At 37.3% G+C, this 19,763-nt stretch overlaps 1 protein-coding gene across 3 annotated transcripts; it reads left to right on the top strand.

The window, feature by feature from the left end:
* The first annotated feature begins 1,194 nt into the window (after positions 1–1,194).
* On the top strand, positions 1,195–19,323 carry LOC138314496 (sialin-like). 3 transcript variants are annotated; one of them, XM_069254874.1, is made up of 11 exons: positions 1,195–1,270; positions 9,212–9,423; positions 9,803–10,036; positions 10,463–10,550; positions 10,938–11,033; positions 15,092–15,222; positions 15,648–15,797; positions 16,301–16,433; positions 17,573–17,723; positions 17,926–18,016; positions 18,633–19,323. In XM_069254874.1, the coding sequence occupies exons 1-11, from the start codon at positions 1,246–1,248 to the stop codon at positions 19,227–19,229; spliced, it is 1,908 nt and encodes a 635-aa protein (XP_069110975.1). In that variant the 5' UTR covers positions 1,195–1,245; the 3' UTR covers positions 19,230–19,323. The 3 variants fall into 3 exon arrangements, with proteins under 3 accessions (XP_069110975.1, XP_069110968.1, XP_069110961.1); XM_069254867.1 differs by lacking the exon at positions 1,195–1,270 and adding an exon at positions 2,190–2,304; XM_069254860.1 differs by lacking the exon at positions 1,195–1,270 and adding an exon at positions 7,899–8,051.
* Positions 19,324–19,763: the final 440 nt, after the last annotated feature.

Genomic DNA, 19,763 nt, shown 5'->3' with positions numbered 1-19,763 from the left:
CATTGTATTTTCTTTTTTGATATCGGGAATCAAAATATTATGTGAAAGAAACTAAATAAATAAATAAAAATATTTTCGTGAGCAACTCAAAATAAAAAGATACAAATTAAGATTTCTAATCCCTCTTCTCTAGACAAAAACTATTTTAAATTTAATTAAACGATTATTAAAGAGAAAAACAGAGTTACAATTGACTTCCAAATAAAATATGTTTAATCTAAAGATAATATCGGCACCACAAAGGCTACAATCTTAATTTTTACCAGTCAGTATGCATTTATTTCGTTAAAATGACAACAGTTTATTTAGAACTCATACTATCTCATTCGGCATACCCTATAACCGACATGTACCAATTTTCACTTATATCTAATAATATCTAAATTTCAACCAATCAGAGGCCTCCATTTTGTTTCCATGGCAACTAATCTTTTTGAAAGTGATGACATGTTATTTAGCATACCACATAACCTCTATATACCATTCTTCACCTGTTTCTGACATCATTAAAATTTCAGCCAATCAGAGACCTGTATTTTATTATCATGGCAACCAATTTTTTCAAAGGTGTTACCATATATTATATTTATCATCTAAAATTACTACTGTACACTAATTTTTACTTACATCATACTCTGAAATCATCAACTGGAAATGTATAGCTGGGCATACTAACAAAGAAGTAGTTCATTGCTACCTACAATCTCTATTTTCAAGTCACTCAAAAACTGTTTCCCCGGATTTTAATTTCGAAACCAATTTACACATAGAAAATGTCATGGGAATATTTTGAATTTGGGGCAGGGGGTTAAAATTGTAGACAAAACCGTTAACAGGGTAATGTGAGATGCAAAAGAGCAATGTTTCGTTTTCGTTTTTTCCCAAAAGTATTATTTTTTTCGAAAACATTCCGTTCAAAATCTAAAAGAAATGACTTAATGCAGATTGATGACAAAATAAATCAAAATTATATATTGTAATTTACACTTCAGATAACACGTATGATAAACGATTGGTCTTTTCGTCTTTAATAAGTGTTATGGAAAGCCTCGGTCATTTTCTAAAACATGTAGTATATAAGCTAGCCTAGATAGTTGGGTGTCTTAGTAACCATATGCTTCAGTAAACAGACGGAACCCTATCGACATAGTTATGTCAGTATTATATAAATGTAACCGTTACATATATACGACTTGTGGTCTGTAGGCAGTTAGTGGGAAAACCTTCTTACATCCCACAAACAGGATGGACGACAAAAAGGAAATAGACGGTAAGAGAAAGATAAAACGTCTTATGTTTGATAACATCCACAAAAGATGGCGGGCAACAAAAAGGAAACAGACGGTAAGAGATAGATAAAACGTCTTATGTTTGAAAACATCCCACAAAGATGGCGGACAACAAAAAGGAAACAGACGGTAAGAGAAAGATAAAACGTCTTATGTTTGATAACATCCCACAAAGATGCGGGCAACAAAAAGGAAACAGACGGTAAGAGAAAGATAAAACGTTTGATTCATGTTTATGCGCCCACAAAGATGGCGGGCAACAAAAAGGAAACAGACGGTAAGAGAAAGATAAAACGTCTTATGTTTGATAACATCCCACAAAGATGGCGGGCAACAAAAAGGAAACAGACGGTAAGAGAAAGATAAAACGTCTTATGTTTGATAACATCCCACAAAGATGGCGGACAACAAAAAGGAAACAGACGGTAAGAGAAAGATAAAACGTCTTATGTTTGATAACATCCCACAAAGATGGCGGGCAACAAAAAGGAAACAGACGGTAAGAGAAAGATAAAACGTCTTATGTTTGATAACATCCCACAAAGATGGCGGGCAACAAAAAGGAAACAGACGGTAAAAGAAAGATAAAACGTCTTTTTTGATAACATCCCACAAAGATGGCGGGCAACAAAAAGGAAACAGACGGTAAGAGAAAGATAAAACGTCTTATGTTTGATAACATCCCACAAAGATGGCGGGCAACAAAAAGGAAACAGACGGTAAGAGAAAGATAAAACGTCTTATGTTTGATAACATCCCACAAAGATGGCGGGCAACAAAAAGGAAACAGACGGTAAGAGAAAGATAAAACGTCTTATGTTTGATAACATCCCACAAAGATGGCGGGCAACAAAAAGGAAACAGACGGTAAGAGATAGATAAAACGTCTTATGTTTGATAACATCCCACAAAGATGGCGGGCAACAAAAAGGAAACAGACGGTAAGAGATAGATAAAACGTCTTATGTTTGATAACATCCCACAAAGATGGCGGGCAACAAAAAGGAAACAGACGGTAAGAGAAAGATAAAACGTCTTATGCTTGATAACATCCCACAAAGATGGGGGCGACAAAAAGAAAACAGACGGTAAGAGATAGATAAAACGTCTTATTTTGGATTACATCCCAATAACATGTCGGACGAAAAAAATAAACGGTTAGAAAAAGATAAAAATATGTTTAAACGTATGGTTAGGTGTTCTAATGAAGTGCACATATGTTTAATATTAGTGGAGTTTTGTGAAATAGCTTATAGTTCATAAATCATTTTTCTCCTGACCTTAAGTTGTCAATTTTGACTTTCAATACTGTACAATATATGCATCGCCTTATGTGTCTTTGATAGGTGGTGTTTTATTATCTAAGTTAATGTAGGGACTGACGAAACATTGAATTACACATCATTAAGTAATATTATAAACTTTATTTATTTAACATCGATTGAGAAACAAGTTACACAACTTATATAAATCACTCTCGATGGCCCGGATGTAAGCGCGCGAGGGGTCTTAGTGTGGGAGGAAACCGGAGTGCCCGGAGAAAACCCACGTGATCGGCAGGTGACCCCTGACCTTTTCACGTCCATGCCGGGGATCGAACCCCGGCAGGCTAGGTGAAAGGCGAGCGGCTTAATCACTACACCACCCGATCATCCAGTTTCTTTTCTCCAGTTGATAAAGGTATATGGTTACAATAGTTACCATGGTGATATTACTTTAAGTTACTAAAGCTATCACTTACATTTTCCCCCGCCATTCACTGATTTTATACCGGCCGTGGAAGATTTCTCTCAATACCTAGGGTATGACTGATTGCGCGCGCTTACCTTTTGAACCTGAAGACAATAAAGTGACGTCATAAATTGCAATGTCGATGACGTCATTAAAATTAACGTGCAGACGACGGAACCATGTTCATGTCACACCGTGTAGATAGGGAAAAGTTATATAAGTCTGTCGTACACTTATGTATTTCTCTAGTCATTATGTCCTTATACATAAGAAAGATGGATCCAATATAGAGAAAACAACACGCCCAATATCAACCAACTGGATGTCCTCTCACCTTGCTTGTGGCTAACTTCTACCGAGTGCATCTTATCGTTTTATTACGTATTTGAAATGACATTAGCAGGGGGTCGAACGTGTCTTTGTATGCGAAGGTGTAATTTGGTAGGCGAACCAAATATGGCGTCGACAGCTCCACTTCGAAAATCAACTGTCATTTGAAAATCACTCTTGTCTCGTCTATGCTTCATACAACACTCTTATATATATTGCTTTTCGGTGACCAAATGATTACAGTTTCAAAAAATGCATGAGATAAGTACAATCCTCATTTACTTAAAAATCTATTGCAGAAAAACCAAGCGATTTTCACGCAAAAAACAGCACCTGGTTAACTAAACCAAAAATTAATCTGAACTATAGGTATCTACTCTCATTTTGTAACGAGAACAGGATAACACCTCGTCATAGATATTGTTTTGGTTGCCAAATCAATGACTTAACTATGAATCAGGCAGATAAATTATGACTGAATCACAATATGCATCGCTACAAAAGGAATTTCGTATCTGAAGTCTTTTCGTCAATTGATGTCGAAGAATGACAGGACTAAAAGCTGTTTTGACTAAATCTAGACAGCCTGAGAGAGAGCGACAGAGAGAGAGAGAGAGAGTACACATAGGGGACACAAACAAGTTGTTTAGGCTGTTGACCACTTGACTTTAAAATTCAATTATTATTTATTGTATATATGTATCTAGTCTATAGTGGAATGAAGTTCAATTTCGAAAGTAAAAGCATTTAAGAGAAATTTTAATGACATCACCAAAACAATGATATACTGTTTTCTATCCAGGTGATTTCGATCACAAACATTTACATTACGGTGGTAAATTTCATTACTTCAAAGACGAACCTGCGGGTACGCTGTGACTTTAGTATCTACTGTCATTTTACCTACATCTGATCTCCACATATAGTGGGTACGCTGTCATTTTACCTACATCTGATCTCCACATATAGTGGGTACGCTGTGACTTTAGTAACTACTGTCATTTTACCTACATCTGATCTCCACATATAGTGGGTACGCTGTGACTTTAGTAACTACTGTCATTTTACCTACATCTGATCTCCACATATAGTGGGTACGCTGTGACTTTAGTAACTTTAGTAACTACTGTCATTTTACCTACATCAGATCTCCACATATAGTGGGTACGCTGTGACTTTAGTAACTACTGTCATTTTACCTACATCAGATCTCCACATATAGTGGGTACGCTGTGACTTTAGTAACTACTGTCATTTTACCTACATCTGATCTCCACATATAGTGGGTACGCTGTGACTTTAGTAACTATTGTCATTTTACCTACATCGATTTCCACATATAGTACACGCTCTTAGATACTGTCCCTACATCTGATCTCCACATAGTAGGGTACGCTGTGACTTTAGTAACTTGTAACTACATTGTCTCCACATTTTACCTACTACTGTCATCTGATCTCCACATATAGTGGGTACGCTGTGACTTAGTAACTACTGTCATTTTACCTACATCTGATCTCCACATATAGTGGGTACGCTGTGACTTTAGTAACTACTGTCATTTTACCTACATCTGATCTCCACATATAGTGGTACGCTGTGACTTAGTAACTACTGTCATTTTACCTACATCTGATCTCCACATATAGTGGGTACGCTGTGACTTTAGTAACTACTGTCATTTTACCTACATCTGATCTCCACATATAGTAGGTACGCTGTGACTTTAGTAACTACTGTCATTTTACCTACATCTGATCTCCACATATAGTGGGTACGCTGTGACTGTAGTAACTACTGTCACCTACATCGATCTCCACATATGTAACGCTGTGAACTTTAGTAACTACTGTCATTTTACCTACATCTGATCTCCACATATAGTAGGTACGCTGTGACGTTTAGTAACTACTGTCATTTTACCTACATCTGATCTCCACATATAGTGGGTACGCTGTGACTTTAGTAACTATTGTCATTTTACCTACATCTGATCTCCACATATAGTGGGTACGCTGTGACTTTAGTAACTATTGTCATTTTACCTACATCTGATCTCCACATATAGTAGGTACGCTGTGACGTTAGTAACTACTGTCATTTTACCTACATCAGATCTCCACATATAGTGGGTACGTGACTAGTGACTTTAGTAACTACTTGTCATTTTACCTACATCTGATCTCCACATATAGTGGGTACGCTGTGACGTTAGTAACTACTGTCATTTTACCTACATCTGATCTCCACATATGTCGAGTACGCTGTGACTTTAGTAACTACTGTCATTTTACCTACATCTGATCTCCACATATAGTTGGGTACGCTGTGACGTTAGTAACTACTGTCATTTTACCTACATCAGATCTCCATCATATAGTGGGTACGCTGTGACGTTAGTAACTACAGTCATTTTACCTACATCTGATCTCCTCATATAGTGGGTACGCTGTGACTTTAGTAACTATTGTCATTTTACCTACATCAGATCTCCACATATAGTGGGTACGCTGTGACTTTAGTAACTACAGTCATTTTACCTACATCTGATCTCCACATATAGTGGGTACGCTGTGACGTTAGTAACTATTGTCATTTTACCTACATCTGATCTCCACATATAGTGGGTACGCTGTGACGTTAGTAACTACAGTCATTTTACCTACATCTGATCTCCACATATGTCGAGTACGCTGTGACTTTAGTAACTACTGTCATTTTACCTACCTACATCAGATCTCCACATATAGTGGTACGCTGTGACTTAGTAACTACTGTCATTTTACCTACATCTGATCTCCTCATATAGTGGGTACGCTGTGACTTTAGTAACTATTGTCATTTTACCTACATCTGATCTCCACATATAGTGGGTACGCTGTGACGTTAGTAACTACAGTCATTTTACCTACATCTGATCTACCACATATAGTGGGTACGCTGTGACGTTAGTAACTACAGTCATTTTACCTACATCTGATCTCCACATATAGTGGGTACGCTGTGACGTTAGTAACTTATTGTCATTTTACCTACATACATCAGATCTCCATCATATAGTGGGTACGCTGTGACGTTAGTAACTACTGTCATTTTACCTACATCTGATCTCCTCATATAGTGGGTACGCTGTGACTTTAGTAACTACTGTCATTTTACCTACATCTGATCTCCTCATATAGTGGGTACGGTGACGTAATACTGATTTTACTACATCGATCTCCTTACCTAATCAGATTCCCCATATGTGGGTACGTGACGTTAGTAACTACTGTCATTTTACCTACATCTGATCTCCACATATAGTGGGTACGCTGTGACTTTAGTAACTACTGTCATTTTACCTACATCTGATCTCCACATATAGTGGGTACGCTGTGACTTTAGTAACTACTGTCATTTTACCTACATCTGATCTCCACATATAGTGGGTACGCTGTGACTTTAGTAACTACTGTCATTTTACCTACATCTGATCTCCACATATAGTGGGTACGCTGTGACTTTAGTAACTACTGTCATTTTACCTACATCTGATCTCCACATATAGTGGGTACGCTGTGACTTTAGTATCTACTGTCATTTTACCTACATCTGATCTCCACATCTATTGGGTACGCTGTGACTTTAGTATCTACTGTCATTTTACCTACATCTGATCTCCACATATGTCGAGTACGCTGTGAATTAAGTAACTACTGTCATTTTACCTACATCTGATCTCCACATATAGTGGGTACGCTGTGACTTTAGTAACTATTGTCATTTTACCTACATCTGATCTCCACATATAGTGGGTACGCTGTGACTTTAGTAACTACTGTCATTTTACCTACATCTGATCTCCACATATAGTGGGTACGCTGTGACGTTAGTAACTACAGTCATTTTACCTACATCTGATCTCCACATATAGTGGGTACGCTGTGACTTTAGTAACTACTGTCATTTTACCTACATCAGATCTCCACATATGTCGAGTACGCTGTGAATTAAGTAACTACTGTCATTTTATCTACATCAGATCTCCACATATGTTGAGTACGCTGTGAATTAAGTAACTACTGTCATTTAATCTAAATGAACCTAGATGAGCGGGCTGCCAACAACAATTATATTTTGTACGCACTGTTCTGATGTACATGTATTATAGATTATTTCTCATAAATGAAAAAAAAAATACAAAAAACAAGGATGTCAAATTAAAATTTTCATAACACCATCCTTATAAAACATTATTCTGTTCATCTACAACCTCCAACTTGCACTTCTATGTCAAATCATGGTTTATTCATAAACTTAAAGGATAATCGTCAACTGATCAAAATTAATTATAAATATCTAACGCTGTTGTATGTCCCTATGATAATTGAATAACTAGTGTCAATATATAGAATCAAATATGCAAATGTATATATACTTATGAAAATGTTGCCTTCCCTAACAGTAAATGTATGCGCACACACTGCTGAGAGTATGTAACAAAACTCTATAAAGGGACATGCTCCACAATGGGTTACAGCATAACCTCCTCATTACAATCGTGAATACACATATCCGGATGAATTTAAACTCGAATCATTATACCGTAAAATACCATAAAGGTTAAGATCGACAAAGAAATGGACGATATTGAAGAGCGTGAATGTTTCCTTTTACCAACAGAGCGAAATGAAAGTCGATCAAAACACACAACTGAAGGTAGGCTGTACATATGCTAAAAACTACCATTATAACTATTTTACCCTTGTTAGCTTTTCTACAGTTTAAATATCAAAAATAATTCTCCATTTAGTCCAAGAAATTTAAGTGAAAACTCTAGTGTCATTCAGTAGTTTCTTGAGCAACGGCAGGTAGATAATACTTTACAATCTTAAAACAAGTGATATCAAGTGTAGTCCTAATGATAACCAGAAACCTATGTAGATCATACTGACAGATATCCATCGGATAGTCATAGAGATAGTTATTATAAATATCCCTAACGACAGTGAATTGCAAACCGTCTTACATCTATGAACTAGAGGTGTTATGTTATTTTTCAGGAAAGCGGAAATATTTTGTTGGGTATCGAGACGATTATAATAGAATAAATTATCTGTCTTAGAAGAACTATGAGTTTCTTTAAAAGCATAGCAGAATGAAAGCATATATCACGAAAGAAAACAATTTGCTATAAAATAAAAGAAACATTTTGATTCAGCTGACATATAAAAGTATTGGTAACAAAAACTTAAATCAATGATGTAAATATATGGAAACAAAGATTTATATCTTCTATCATATTGTTATATATTTTTATTTAAAATCGACAAAAATTACAATCAAACTCTGAACATACGATCAAACGTTTGTAACATTGTAATGGGGAGTTTAAATTTGGTCCGTTGTTGATGTATTAACCAGAATGAGTACTTTTATAGTAACAATTGCTTACATTACTCCTATACTACTGTGTGTCAACATAGTGATTTATTGTCATTGCATGAACCTACAATGAGCGTAAAAGTCATCACTAAGTCATTTGTTGCTAAGTGCTGTGAGTTCCTTGTATCCATCAGCACGCTCTTGTTTTCTGCTGATATTGAATCCAACTTTGTCATATGGAGAATTATTCCAGAAACAAAATGAAAATATACACCCTTTACTTTTAACATTTTAACTTTTTATCAGAATCGAAGATCTGATATTTTGCCATCATGCAATGCCTACCATAAGCATTTGTCTCTCTCGTTCTTTTAGGGGGCTTCCCGTGGGTGTGTTCCTTTGGATGGTTTTCCACCAACATCGTGTCGATTGAAGAACTTATGATCCATGATTTATCGATGTCTAACATAAAATAACTTTGATTTTTTTTACAGAGAATGTACCTTGTTTCTGCTCCCAGCGATGGCTTCTCTCCTATACCTCATTCCTGGGCTTCTGTTGTGTGTATGCGGTCCGTGTCAACTTTAGCGTTGCTATTGTTTGCATGGTGAAACCGTCAGGCGCTCTCTATAATGGATCCAGCCAATCAAATCTGTCCGACATTGGCACGTGCGTTGCTGAGGCAGAAAACACCAGGAGCTATGATGTAAGAAACGACAGTATTAGTCATGCTTGTTTGACTAGAGACCTGTGTTTCATTCCAACCCTATAACAGACGTTGCTGAATTAAGTCATAAACTATATGGTGCCAAAACAAAGTATCAACTCCTTGCTTAAAACTTCACTTAATTATCGTATAACCGATTTTTTCAAATGGAATCACATTTTTTTAATCACGAAGTCTTGATGTGTGATTAAAAAAAATGTGATTCCATTTGAAAAAGTCGGTTATACGATAATTAAGTGAAGTTTTAAGATTTTTTTTTAAGTTTGTTTTTGTTTCACAAAATAATTTTTAGCGACCATGTTTATGTTACGCATTACCTCCTTACTCATGTTTCATAATAATTTTACTCATCATACAGCACGCAGAGTTTGAATGGGATAAAAATACACGTTCGACAATGCTGGCCTCGTTTTTCTACGGGTACATTTGTACTCAGATCATCGGTGGATGGCTTTCCGACCGGTTTGGCGGGAGGCGCGTGTTGGGGTACACCACATTGCTCGCCTCTATTTGTACCCTTGTCACCCCAGTGTGTGCCCGAGCCTCCATTGTTATGGTCTACGTTCTGAGAGTGATTCTTGGTCTATCAACAGTAGGTGCATCATTCTGTATATACCTTTAACTCCAAATGATACTAGTCTTCCTCCGGAAGCAGCAATACCGCATCATATATTTGTATGTGCTTTAAAGTTTTTTAATGGATCTTAAAGTAATCGAGATACGTGTAAAGAACGTATACATAAACGCATTCAAGATGATGTACGCTTAAGAAAACAATAGTTGACTTTGAATATATGGATTATACCCGGTAGTTGGTTTGCTGTGGAGAAATAAGCACATTCAAAATATGAATATCCAACGAGGGAAACTTATTGGCTTTCATCACAAGTACAAAAACATGACAGTGTTTATTATCATAATAAATTGGCAGTCATAAATAATGTATGTATTTCAACGTAATATTGTATTTAATATAATTATAGACTTAAAACTATAGTGATGTAAAATTCTAATTTAGGGAGTTTCCTTTCCCGCCATGCAGTCGATCTGGGGTCGTTGGGCGCCGCCATTAGAGCGCACTAAATTGGTCTCGGTGTCGTATCTTGGTAAGAGGCAACATATCAAATGTGTTCAGACATTTAGCATGGTTCGTTGACAATGGAGTTCGTTTAGACATGTCATTTTTATTGCTTTTTAATAATATGTAATTGATAAAAACAAAACCTTTCACTACAATACTTACTCTTTAAAATACAATACTGCTGAAATATATACAATAGTTTTACAATTTTATCGTTATTATTATTCAATTTGTATCAGATCTATGATAAACTAACGTGAATCTTTATTTGATGTGTAATTAAAGAATATCATGATTTGATTTTGGACTTTATTTACGAGAATTCATTTGAGGCTAATTCAAATACCAGATATTTAATATATCAAACGTAATTGAATAAAAGATGTGTGAAAAAATGCTTTCTATTTGACAGGAACTATGTTCGGCAATGTCGCTACGTTCGCTACCTCTGGTCTGCTTTGTGATTACGGATTCGACAATGGCTGGGGGTCAATATTCTACATCACCGGTAGGTACGACCGACAATATTCTACATCACCGACAGGTACACAACAACAACATTCTACATCACCGATAGGTACACAACAAAAACATTCTACATCACCGGTAGGTACACAACAAAAACATTCTACATCACCGGTAGGTACACAACAACAACATTCTACATCACCGACAGGTACACAACAACAACATTCTACATCACCGGTAGGTACACAACAAAAACATTCTACATCACCGGTAGGTACACAACAACAACATTCTACATCACCAGTGGGTACACAACAACAACATTCTACATCACCGGTAGGTACACAACAACAATATTCTACATCACCGGTAGGTACACAACAACAACATTCTACATCACCGGTAGGTACACAACAAAAACATTCTACATCACCAGAAGGTACACAATAACAATATTCTACATCACCGATAGGTACACAACGACAACATTCTACATCACCGACAGGTACACAACAACAACATTCTACATCACCGGTAGGTACACAACAACAACATTCTACATCACCGGTAGGTACACAACAACAACATTCTACATCACCGGTAGGTACACAACAACAACATTCTACATCACTGGTAGGTACACAATAACAGCATTCTACATTACCGGTAGGTACACAATAACATTATTCTACATTACCGGTAGGTACACAACAACAACGTTCTATATTACCGGTAGGTACACAACAACAATATTCTACATCAACAGTAGGTACACAACAACAACAGCATTCTACATCACTGGTTGGTACACAACAACAGCATTCTACATTATTGGTCATTCTACATCACCGGTAAGTACACAATAACATTATTCTACAATACCGGTAGGTACACAACAACAACAATATTCTACATCACCGGTAGGTACACAACAACAGCATTCTACATCACCGGTAGGTACACAACAACAACATTCTACATCACTGGTTGGTACACAACAACAGCATTCTACATCACCGGTAGGTACACAACAACAACATTCTACATCACCGGTAGGTACACAACAACAGCATTCTACATCACCGGTAGGTACACAACAACAGCATTCTACATCACCGGTTAGTACACAACAACAGCATTCTACATCACCGGTAGGTACACAACAACAGCATTCTACATCACCGGTAGGTACACAACAACAGCATTCTACATCACTGGTTGGTACACAACAACAGCATTCTACATCACCGGTAGGTACACAACAACAGCATTCTACATCACTGGTTAGTACACAACAATAGCATTCTACATCACCGGTAGGTACACAACAACAGCATTCTACATTACCGGTAGGTACACAACAACAACATTCTACATCACCGGTAGGTACACAATAACATTATTCTACATTACCGGTAGGTACACAACAACAACATTCTACATCACCGGTAGGTACACAACAACAGCATTCTACATCACCGGTTGGTAGACGACAACAACATTCTACATCACCGGTTGTTACACAATAACATTATTCTACATCACCAGTAGGTACACAATAACATTATTCTACATTACCGGTAGGTACAAAACAACAACATTCTACATTACCGGTAGGTACACAATAACATTATTCTACATCACCAGTAGGTACACAATAACATTATTCTACATTACCGGTAGGTACACAACAACAACATTCTACATCACCGGTAGGTACACAATAACATTATTCTACATCACCAGTATGTACACAATAACATTATACTACATTACCGGTAGGTACACAACAACAACATTCTACTTCACTGGTAGGTACACAACAACAACATTTACTTCACCGGTAGGTACACAACAACAACATTCTACATCACCGGTAGGTACACAACAACAACGTTCTACATTACCGGTAGGTACACAACAATATTCTACATCACCAGAAGGTACACAACAACAACATTCTACATTACCGGTAGGTACACAACAACATTCTACATCACCGGTAGGTACACAACAACAACGTTCTACATTACCGGTTGGTAGACGACACCAACATTCTACATCACCAGAAGGTACACAACAACAACATTCTACATCACCGGTAGGTACACAACGACAATATTCTACATCACCAGTAGGTACACAACAAAAACATTCTACATCACCAGAAGGTACACAACGACAATATTCTACATCACCGGTAGGTACACAACAAAAACATTCTACATCACCGGTAGGTACACAACAACAACATTCTACATCACCGATAGGTACACAACAACAACTTTCTACATCACCGGTAGGTACACAACAACAACATTCTACATCACCGGTAGGTACACAACAACAACATTCTACATCACCGTTAGGTACACAACAAAAACATTCTACATCACCAGAAGGTACACAACGACAATATTCTACATCACCGGTAGGTACACAACAAAAACATTCTACATCACCGGTAGGTACACAACAACAACATTCTACATCACCGATAGGTACACAACAACAACGTTCTACATCACCGGTAGGTACACAACAACAACATTCCCGGTAGGTACACAACAGCAACATTCTACATCACCAGTAGGTACACAACAACAACATTCTACATTACCGGTAGGTACACAACAGCAACATTTTACATCACCAGTAGGTACACAACAACAACATTCTACATCACCAGTAGGTACACAACAGCAACATTCTACATCACCGGTAGGTACACAACAACAACATTCTACATCACCGGTACGTATGAACTATACTATATCACCAGTATTTACGCAATTTCAACATTCTACATTACCGGTAGGTACACAACAACAACATTCTACATCACCAGTAGGTACACAACAACAACATTCTACATCACCGGTAGGTACACAACAACAACATTCTACATCACCGGTAGGTATGAACTATATTATATGACCAGTATGTGCGCAATTTCAACATTCTACATTACCGGTAGGTACATAACAACAACATTCTACATCACCGGTAGGTACACAACAACAACATTCTAAATCACCGGTAGGTACACAACAACAACATTCTAAATCACCGGTAGGTACACAACAACAATATTCTAAATTACCGGTAGGTACACAACAACAACATTCTAAATCACCGGTAGGTACACAACAACAACATTCTACATCACCGGTAGGTACACAACAACAACATTCTAAATCACCGGTAGGTACACAACAGCAACATTCTAAATTACCGGTAGGTACACAACAACAACATTCTAAATCACCGGTAGGTACACAACAACAACATTCTACATCACCGGTAGGTACACAACAACAACATTCTAAATCACCGGTAGGTACACAACAGCAACATTCTAAATTACCGGTAGGTACACAACAACAACATTCTAAATCACCGGTAGGTACACAACAGCAATATTCTACATCACCGGTAGGTACACAACAGCAACATTCCCGGTAGGTACACAACAGCAATATTCTACATCACCGGTAGGTACACAACAGCAACATTCCCGGTAGGTACACAACAGCAACATTCTACATCACCGGTAGGTACACAACAGCAACATTCTACATTACCGGTAGGTACACAACAGCAACATTCTACATCACCGGTATGTACACAACAACAACATTCTAAATCACCGGTAGGTACACAACAGCAACATTCTAAATTACCGGTAGGTACACAACAACAACATTCTAAATCACCGGTAGGTACACAACAGCAATATTCTAAATCACCGGTAGGTACACAACAGCAATATTCTACATCACCGGTAGGTACACAACAGCAACATTCCCGGTAGGTACACAACAGCAACATTCTACATCACCGGTAGGTACACAACAGCAACATTCTACATTACCGGTAGGTACACAACAGCAACATTCTACATTACCGGTAGGTACACAACAGCAACATTCTACATCACCGGTAGGTACACAACAACATTCTACATCATCGGTACGTATGAACTATACTATATCACCAGTATGTACGCAATTTCAATATTCTACATCACCTTTAGGTCTACAACATATCTCCATTGCTTTAATCTAGATGATCTGTCATTCGGTTGTTGTTTTACAGGTGGTCTGACGTTCCTCTGGGTCTTGATGTGGTTTTATGTTGCGTCCGACTCGCCAGAGGACCATAAACGAATTACTGATGTGGAACGGGAGTACATCACTTCTAACATAGAGTACAACACAACGTCACGGGTATCTCGACATTTGTGTGTTTTATGTTGTATTCCATTTGCAATACAAAAGACTAAAGGATACGGCAATAGTTAAAAAACAACATATAAAACCCATTTCATCAAAGTATTACAAATACATAGTGAACAGGTTTTTTTAAACTGTAGCATAAAACGTTTCAAAGCAATTCAAGAGTAAAGTAACACAGGGCTATGAACTACGCAATCTCAAACTGCCCTGAGTGGACCTGTCCACGCAAATGTCCTAAAATGTTACTTATACAAAGTCATAATATTCATACATTCCAACAGAAACCTTGATAATTTCGATATTATGATTGCATTGGTATTATATCATTCAAATTGGTATAGCAGCGTAAAAAATGACTTCATAATGTTTATAAAGGGAATCTTATTTTTGACTTACTGTATTAATTGTTTTCAAAGACGGCTCGAGTGCCTTGGAAGGAGCTAGTCAAGTCACGTGCATTATGGGCGGTCCTTACAGCTCACGTGTGTAACAACTGGACCAACTATACCCTACTCACAAGTCTGCCCGCGTTCATGAAGGCGGTCTTACATTTTGACATCAAACAAGTAGGTCTTTAAGTAAACGTATTCACAAAATACAGATTGGATTATTGGCCAAGGTTGCAATACTAATATGATAGCACCATGTCATCCTCAAGGCACAACATTACAACAAAACTAGGAAGCATGTTATCTGCCGTGTATGTTGTATCTATTTACAACATTCCTTCATCGTCACAAAATTGATAATGGTAATTGTTGATGCTCCACCGCCGACAGAGCATAAACGATACTCGTCATATAAACAAGAACTGATATTTAATTGTGTAAATATGCAAAACCATAGTGATGAAGGTGTAAAGAAAGTCATTTTTGCAACTGAAGAAAAATACTTCTGCTCCTGTTTTTGATAGAGAAAAAATACAACTCAACAGCGGTGTTGCATCTTTAAAAGGGTGAAAAAGGTTAACTATAACTAAAAACAAATCTTTCTCTTTTGAATTATTACAAATAGCGCCTAGCGTGAACTACGGATAATCATGCATATTTTGATGTATATTTACCAACAGAATGGCGTTTTGTCAGCAGTTCCTTACTTGTGTCAGGCTCTGTCCGGTTTCCTTGCCGGACAGTCCGCCGATTTTCTCAGATCTAGGAAAATCTTATCAACGACAGCCACAAGGAGAGTGTATCAGGTGCTAGGTAAAAAGATTTAATAACATGTACCCCAAACCGATCACTATATTTTCCCTGTACCCGGTGTGTAGCAATAGTGTGTTCTGTAAAAATAGCTAGATTTCCGTCAAACACTCAATTTTATTCTTAAAATTCAAATTTGTTTCACATAATGTAACATTTTGTAGTGGTTATATGCCCAAAAGGCGATTTCTTTACTGAGAGGTTTTATGCAAACTGCAGTTGCCATCTTCATTTTAATCAAAGTCATTTCCATTAGCTCATCAATTTTTTCTGACCAATTATACATATAGCTAGCCATCTCGATGATTTAAACTGATATGGACCTAAAGTTGCATAGTCTATCACTTTCCCTGTTTTTGTCGTAAGTTAATAAGTGTTATACATATTTTTCTCCGTCTTTCTGAGTTTTAAACTTTCTGATTTTGCCAATTTTTATAAGGTTGCAGCACTGGAAGTATTTTTTAATTATAAAAGTAAAAAACATTTTAACGTGTACACGTGAAGATAGGCTCGAAAGATGCCGAATCATTCCGAACTTTTCCGAAAACCGTTGCGACAATCTCGAAGTAACGCGAGAGTTGTGAAACCGAAAAAAAATGTCGACAATTCACAAAAGATGTGGTCGACCTCAGCAGACTGGATCTATAAATAAAACAATGCTCGCATATTGCAATATTTGACACACAATTTTTTACGGCAATATATGAATTGGTTGTTTCAAATACTCCTTCTGTGGACATCTACCAGCATGATTTGCTAATATTAGCCAGAAGGAAAACGTAAACAAACACATGTGTGCCTACGCTCGTTACCTGGCTCACCACGTGCAGATCGTGTCAAACGTCAGTCACGTGATACGATTCGGAATCCGACAAAACCTGAAGTCACTGAACATGGCGGTGATTGAATGCGCTTTATTCAAAACTAGGTATATATGATCCCTAGAATTTGGATCTCTTATAGACCTACGTATGCTTTTGTGGAGCTAAATCATTGAGTTACATGTCAATGTTCAAATATCAAACGTCTAAGTGACAAATCGTTACAGTATAATTTGCATGCAATATAACTTTAAAGAAATCGTCAGATACTATAGTATATGACAGTTGATGTTCTCTAATAATCCCCATGTTATATTACAGCGTTTGTTGGAGCCGGCGTGTTTTCTGTTATAACTGGTTTCTCCACATGTGAGAAACGGGACCTGGCTGTCGTTTACCTCTCCCTCGCCGTCATGTTTACTGGCATCTCAAGGGCAGCATATGTCGTCAACCATGTCGACTTCGCTCCTAAGTAAGCTTCTGAACATTTCTTTATAAATTTCTAATATTTATTTTCATTAGTTATTGTAATAGCATGGTAACATGATTATTTAAATGTTTCATAATCTAACGTGTTTGCCGTTTATGCATTATGAGCTTAGGACACTCAAGGAAATCCCATTAACATCACTCAGATTGATAATACTTAACATAGAGACACATCTCGTTTCCAGGTATGCCGGTGTTCTATACGGAATAACAAACACAGCGGCCACTGTTCCGGGGATGGTAGCACCGATAGTAGCCGGGGCACTCACACCAAATGTAAGCATGACCTTAGTATCTTCTAAATGTTTCAACAACGTCTTTCTTTTCCAAAGAAACTTGTTGTTACCCCTGCCGCTTGTTTATTTTCTCCCTGAAGATTTTTCTTTGATTTTTTATGTTGTTTTTTTGCTTAATCGGTAAAATGATAAGATTATGACATTAGCTTTGCTTTTTCCCTTTAAGGAACCTACAAGAGAAATTGCTATACCCCTATAAATTAGTTTCTGTATAAACTCTATTGACAAAAATGCAAATAAATGAACTGTTCCGTCGAGCGGTCCAAAGAACTGTTAAAATCGACTGTTAAAGTAACGCCACACCTACAATTCGTGTTGTCAGTTCATTTGTCATCATAAAAAACAATAGTATACAGTTGTTGACTGGGTTTCTGGCATCAGAGGATTTGTTGGACCCTCAACGCCAGTCTCCGGGTCCAACAAATCCTCTGTTGCCCTCAACCCCAGTCAACAACTGTATACTATTGTTTTTTATGATGACGAATGCATTGACAACACGAATTTTTTATGATGACGGGTTGAAGGTTATAACAGAAAATATCGTATCGGGTATGGTAATTTAAGAGGAGTTGCCAAGGTACTTTTATGTGTTACAGGACACGCCAGAGGAATGGCGGAATGTGTTCTATGTGTGTGCAGCGTTTGACCTGTTCGGGGCGCTGGTGTTTGGAATGTTTGGGTCTGGGGAACTAGAACCTTGGGCGCGGGATGAGGACTACGATAAACAGGTGGATGTTGTTGTCAACTTAAATATCGAAGTTGGCAAGACCGATGACATGACCAACAAAGTCGAAGATGGTAATATTAAAGTTGGGAAGACTGATGGCTTGGTCAACAAAATGCAGAATGATAATATTGAAGTTGAGAATTCTGATGGCTTGGCTAACAAAGATGCGGCTGGTCATAGTGAAGAGGACCTTGGACGACGTGGTGAGGTTTTAGATGATAAACATATCTACTCTGTGGTTGACAGACGAGGTGAGGAAGTGTCTACCAGTGTTATGACATACGGACCAGGTGTACATCAAGATGTCGGCACAGAAGTCGACCCTAAGCATGGTGACACTTCTCTAAGCGATGTCTTACAAACAGAGACAATAACCACTGGCAACCAGACATTACCTGATATAATACTTTGTGGCGTGAAAGTGTCATTAGATATTCTTATTACTGAACACAAACGAACAGTATAATGAAATCACAGGATACATTTTCTGATAACCTTTTTATTGTTCTAATTATTTGGTAAGTAGGTTTTAATTTGCGACAAATAAACAGGGAAAACAATATTATGCTTTTTTTCGATTTGCGGTCAAAAATTTCAAAGATTGATATCTTAAACTGTTCAGACAAACTTGAATAACCTTGATACTGGGTTTATTGGCACAAATGATCGGACGACGTTACAGATGAGGTTGTCGTGATAATTAAGTCGTTAACAAGAGATGTCAAGATACAGAAAGTCGTCAAAATGACATTTAACACAACCAGTAGAGGCCCATAAACGTTTCCGTATATAAAGCATACAACAGTTTGTCTTTAGATTTATCTATTGTTCTTGTCATTTTTTCATTATCCTACATTTAGTCGCCTTTTGTAATGTCAGCAGGTAAAAAGTTCATATACCCTACCTGCTGGCCCAATTTTCTGACGTAATTCATGACTAACTGTGGATTCCGGCCTTGAATGTACACTTAACCAATACATCATCCAATATATAATATAGC

Source organism: Argopecten irradians, chromosome 1, assembly GCF_041381155.1.
Source record: "Argopecten irradians isolate NY chromosome 1, Ai_NY, whole genome shotgun sequence".
Classification (NCBI taxonomy): domain Eukaryota; kingdom Metazoa; phylum Mollusca; class Bivalvia; order Pectinida; family Pectinidae; genus Argopecten; species Argopecten irradians.
The sequence above is the reverse complement of the archived record's forward strand: the minus strand, read 5'-3'. Positions and strand labels throughout refer to the sequence as shown.

Bases quoted from the DNA above. Each gene is read 5' to 3' on its own strand.
- LOC138314496 (XM_069254860.1), top strand. From the start codon at position 7,973: ATGGACGATATTGAAGAGCGTGAATGTTTCCTTTTACCAACAGAGCGA. The intron at 17,724-17,925 runs GTAAGCTTCTGA...TCTCGTTTCCAG, and splicing joins CATGTCGACTTCGCTCCTAA to GTATGCCGGTGTTCTATACG. The intron at 18,017-18,632 runs GTAAGCATGACC...TATGTGTTACAG, and splicing joins CCGGGGCACTCACACCAAAT to GACACGCCAGAGGAATGGCG.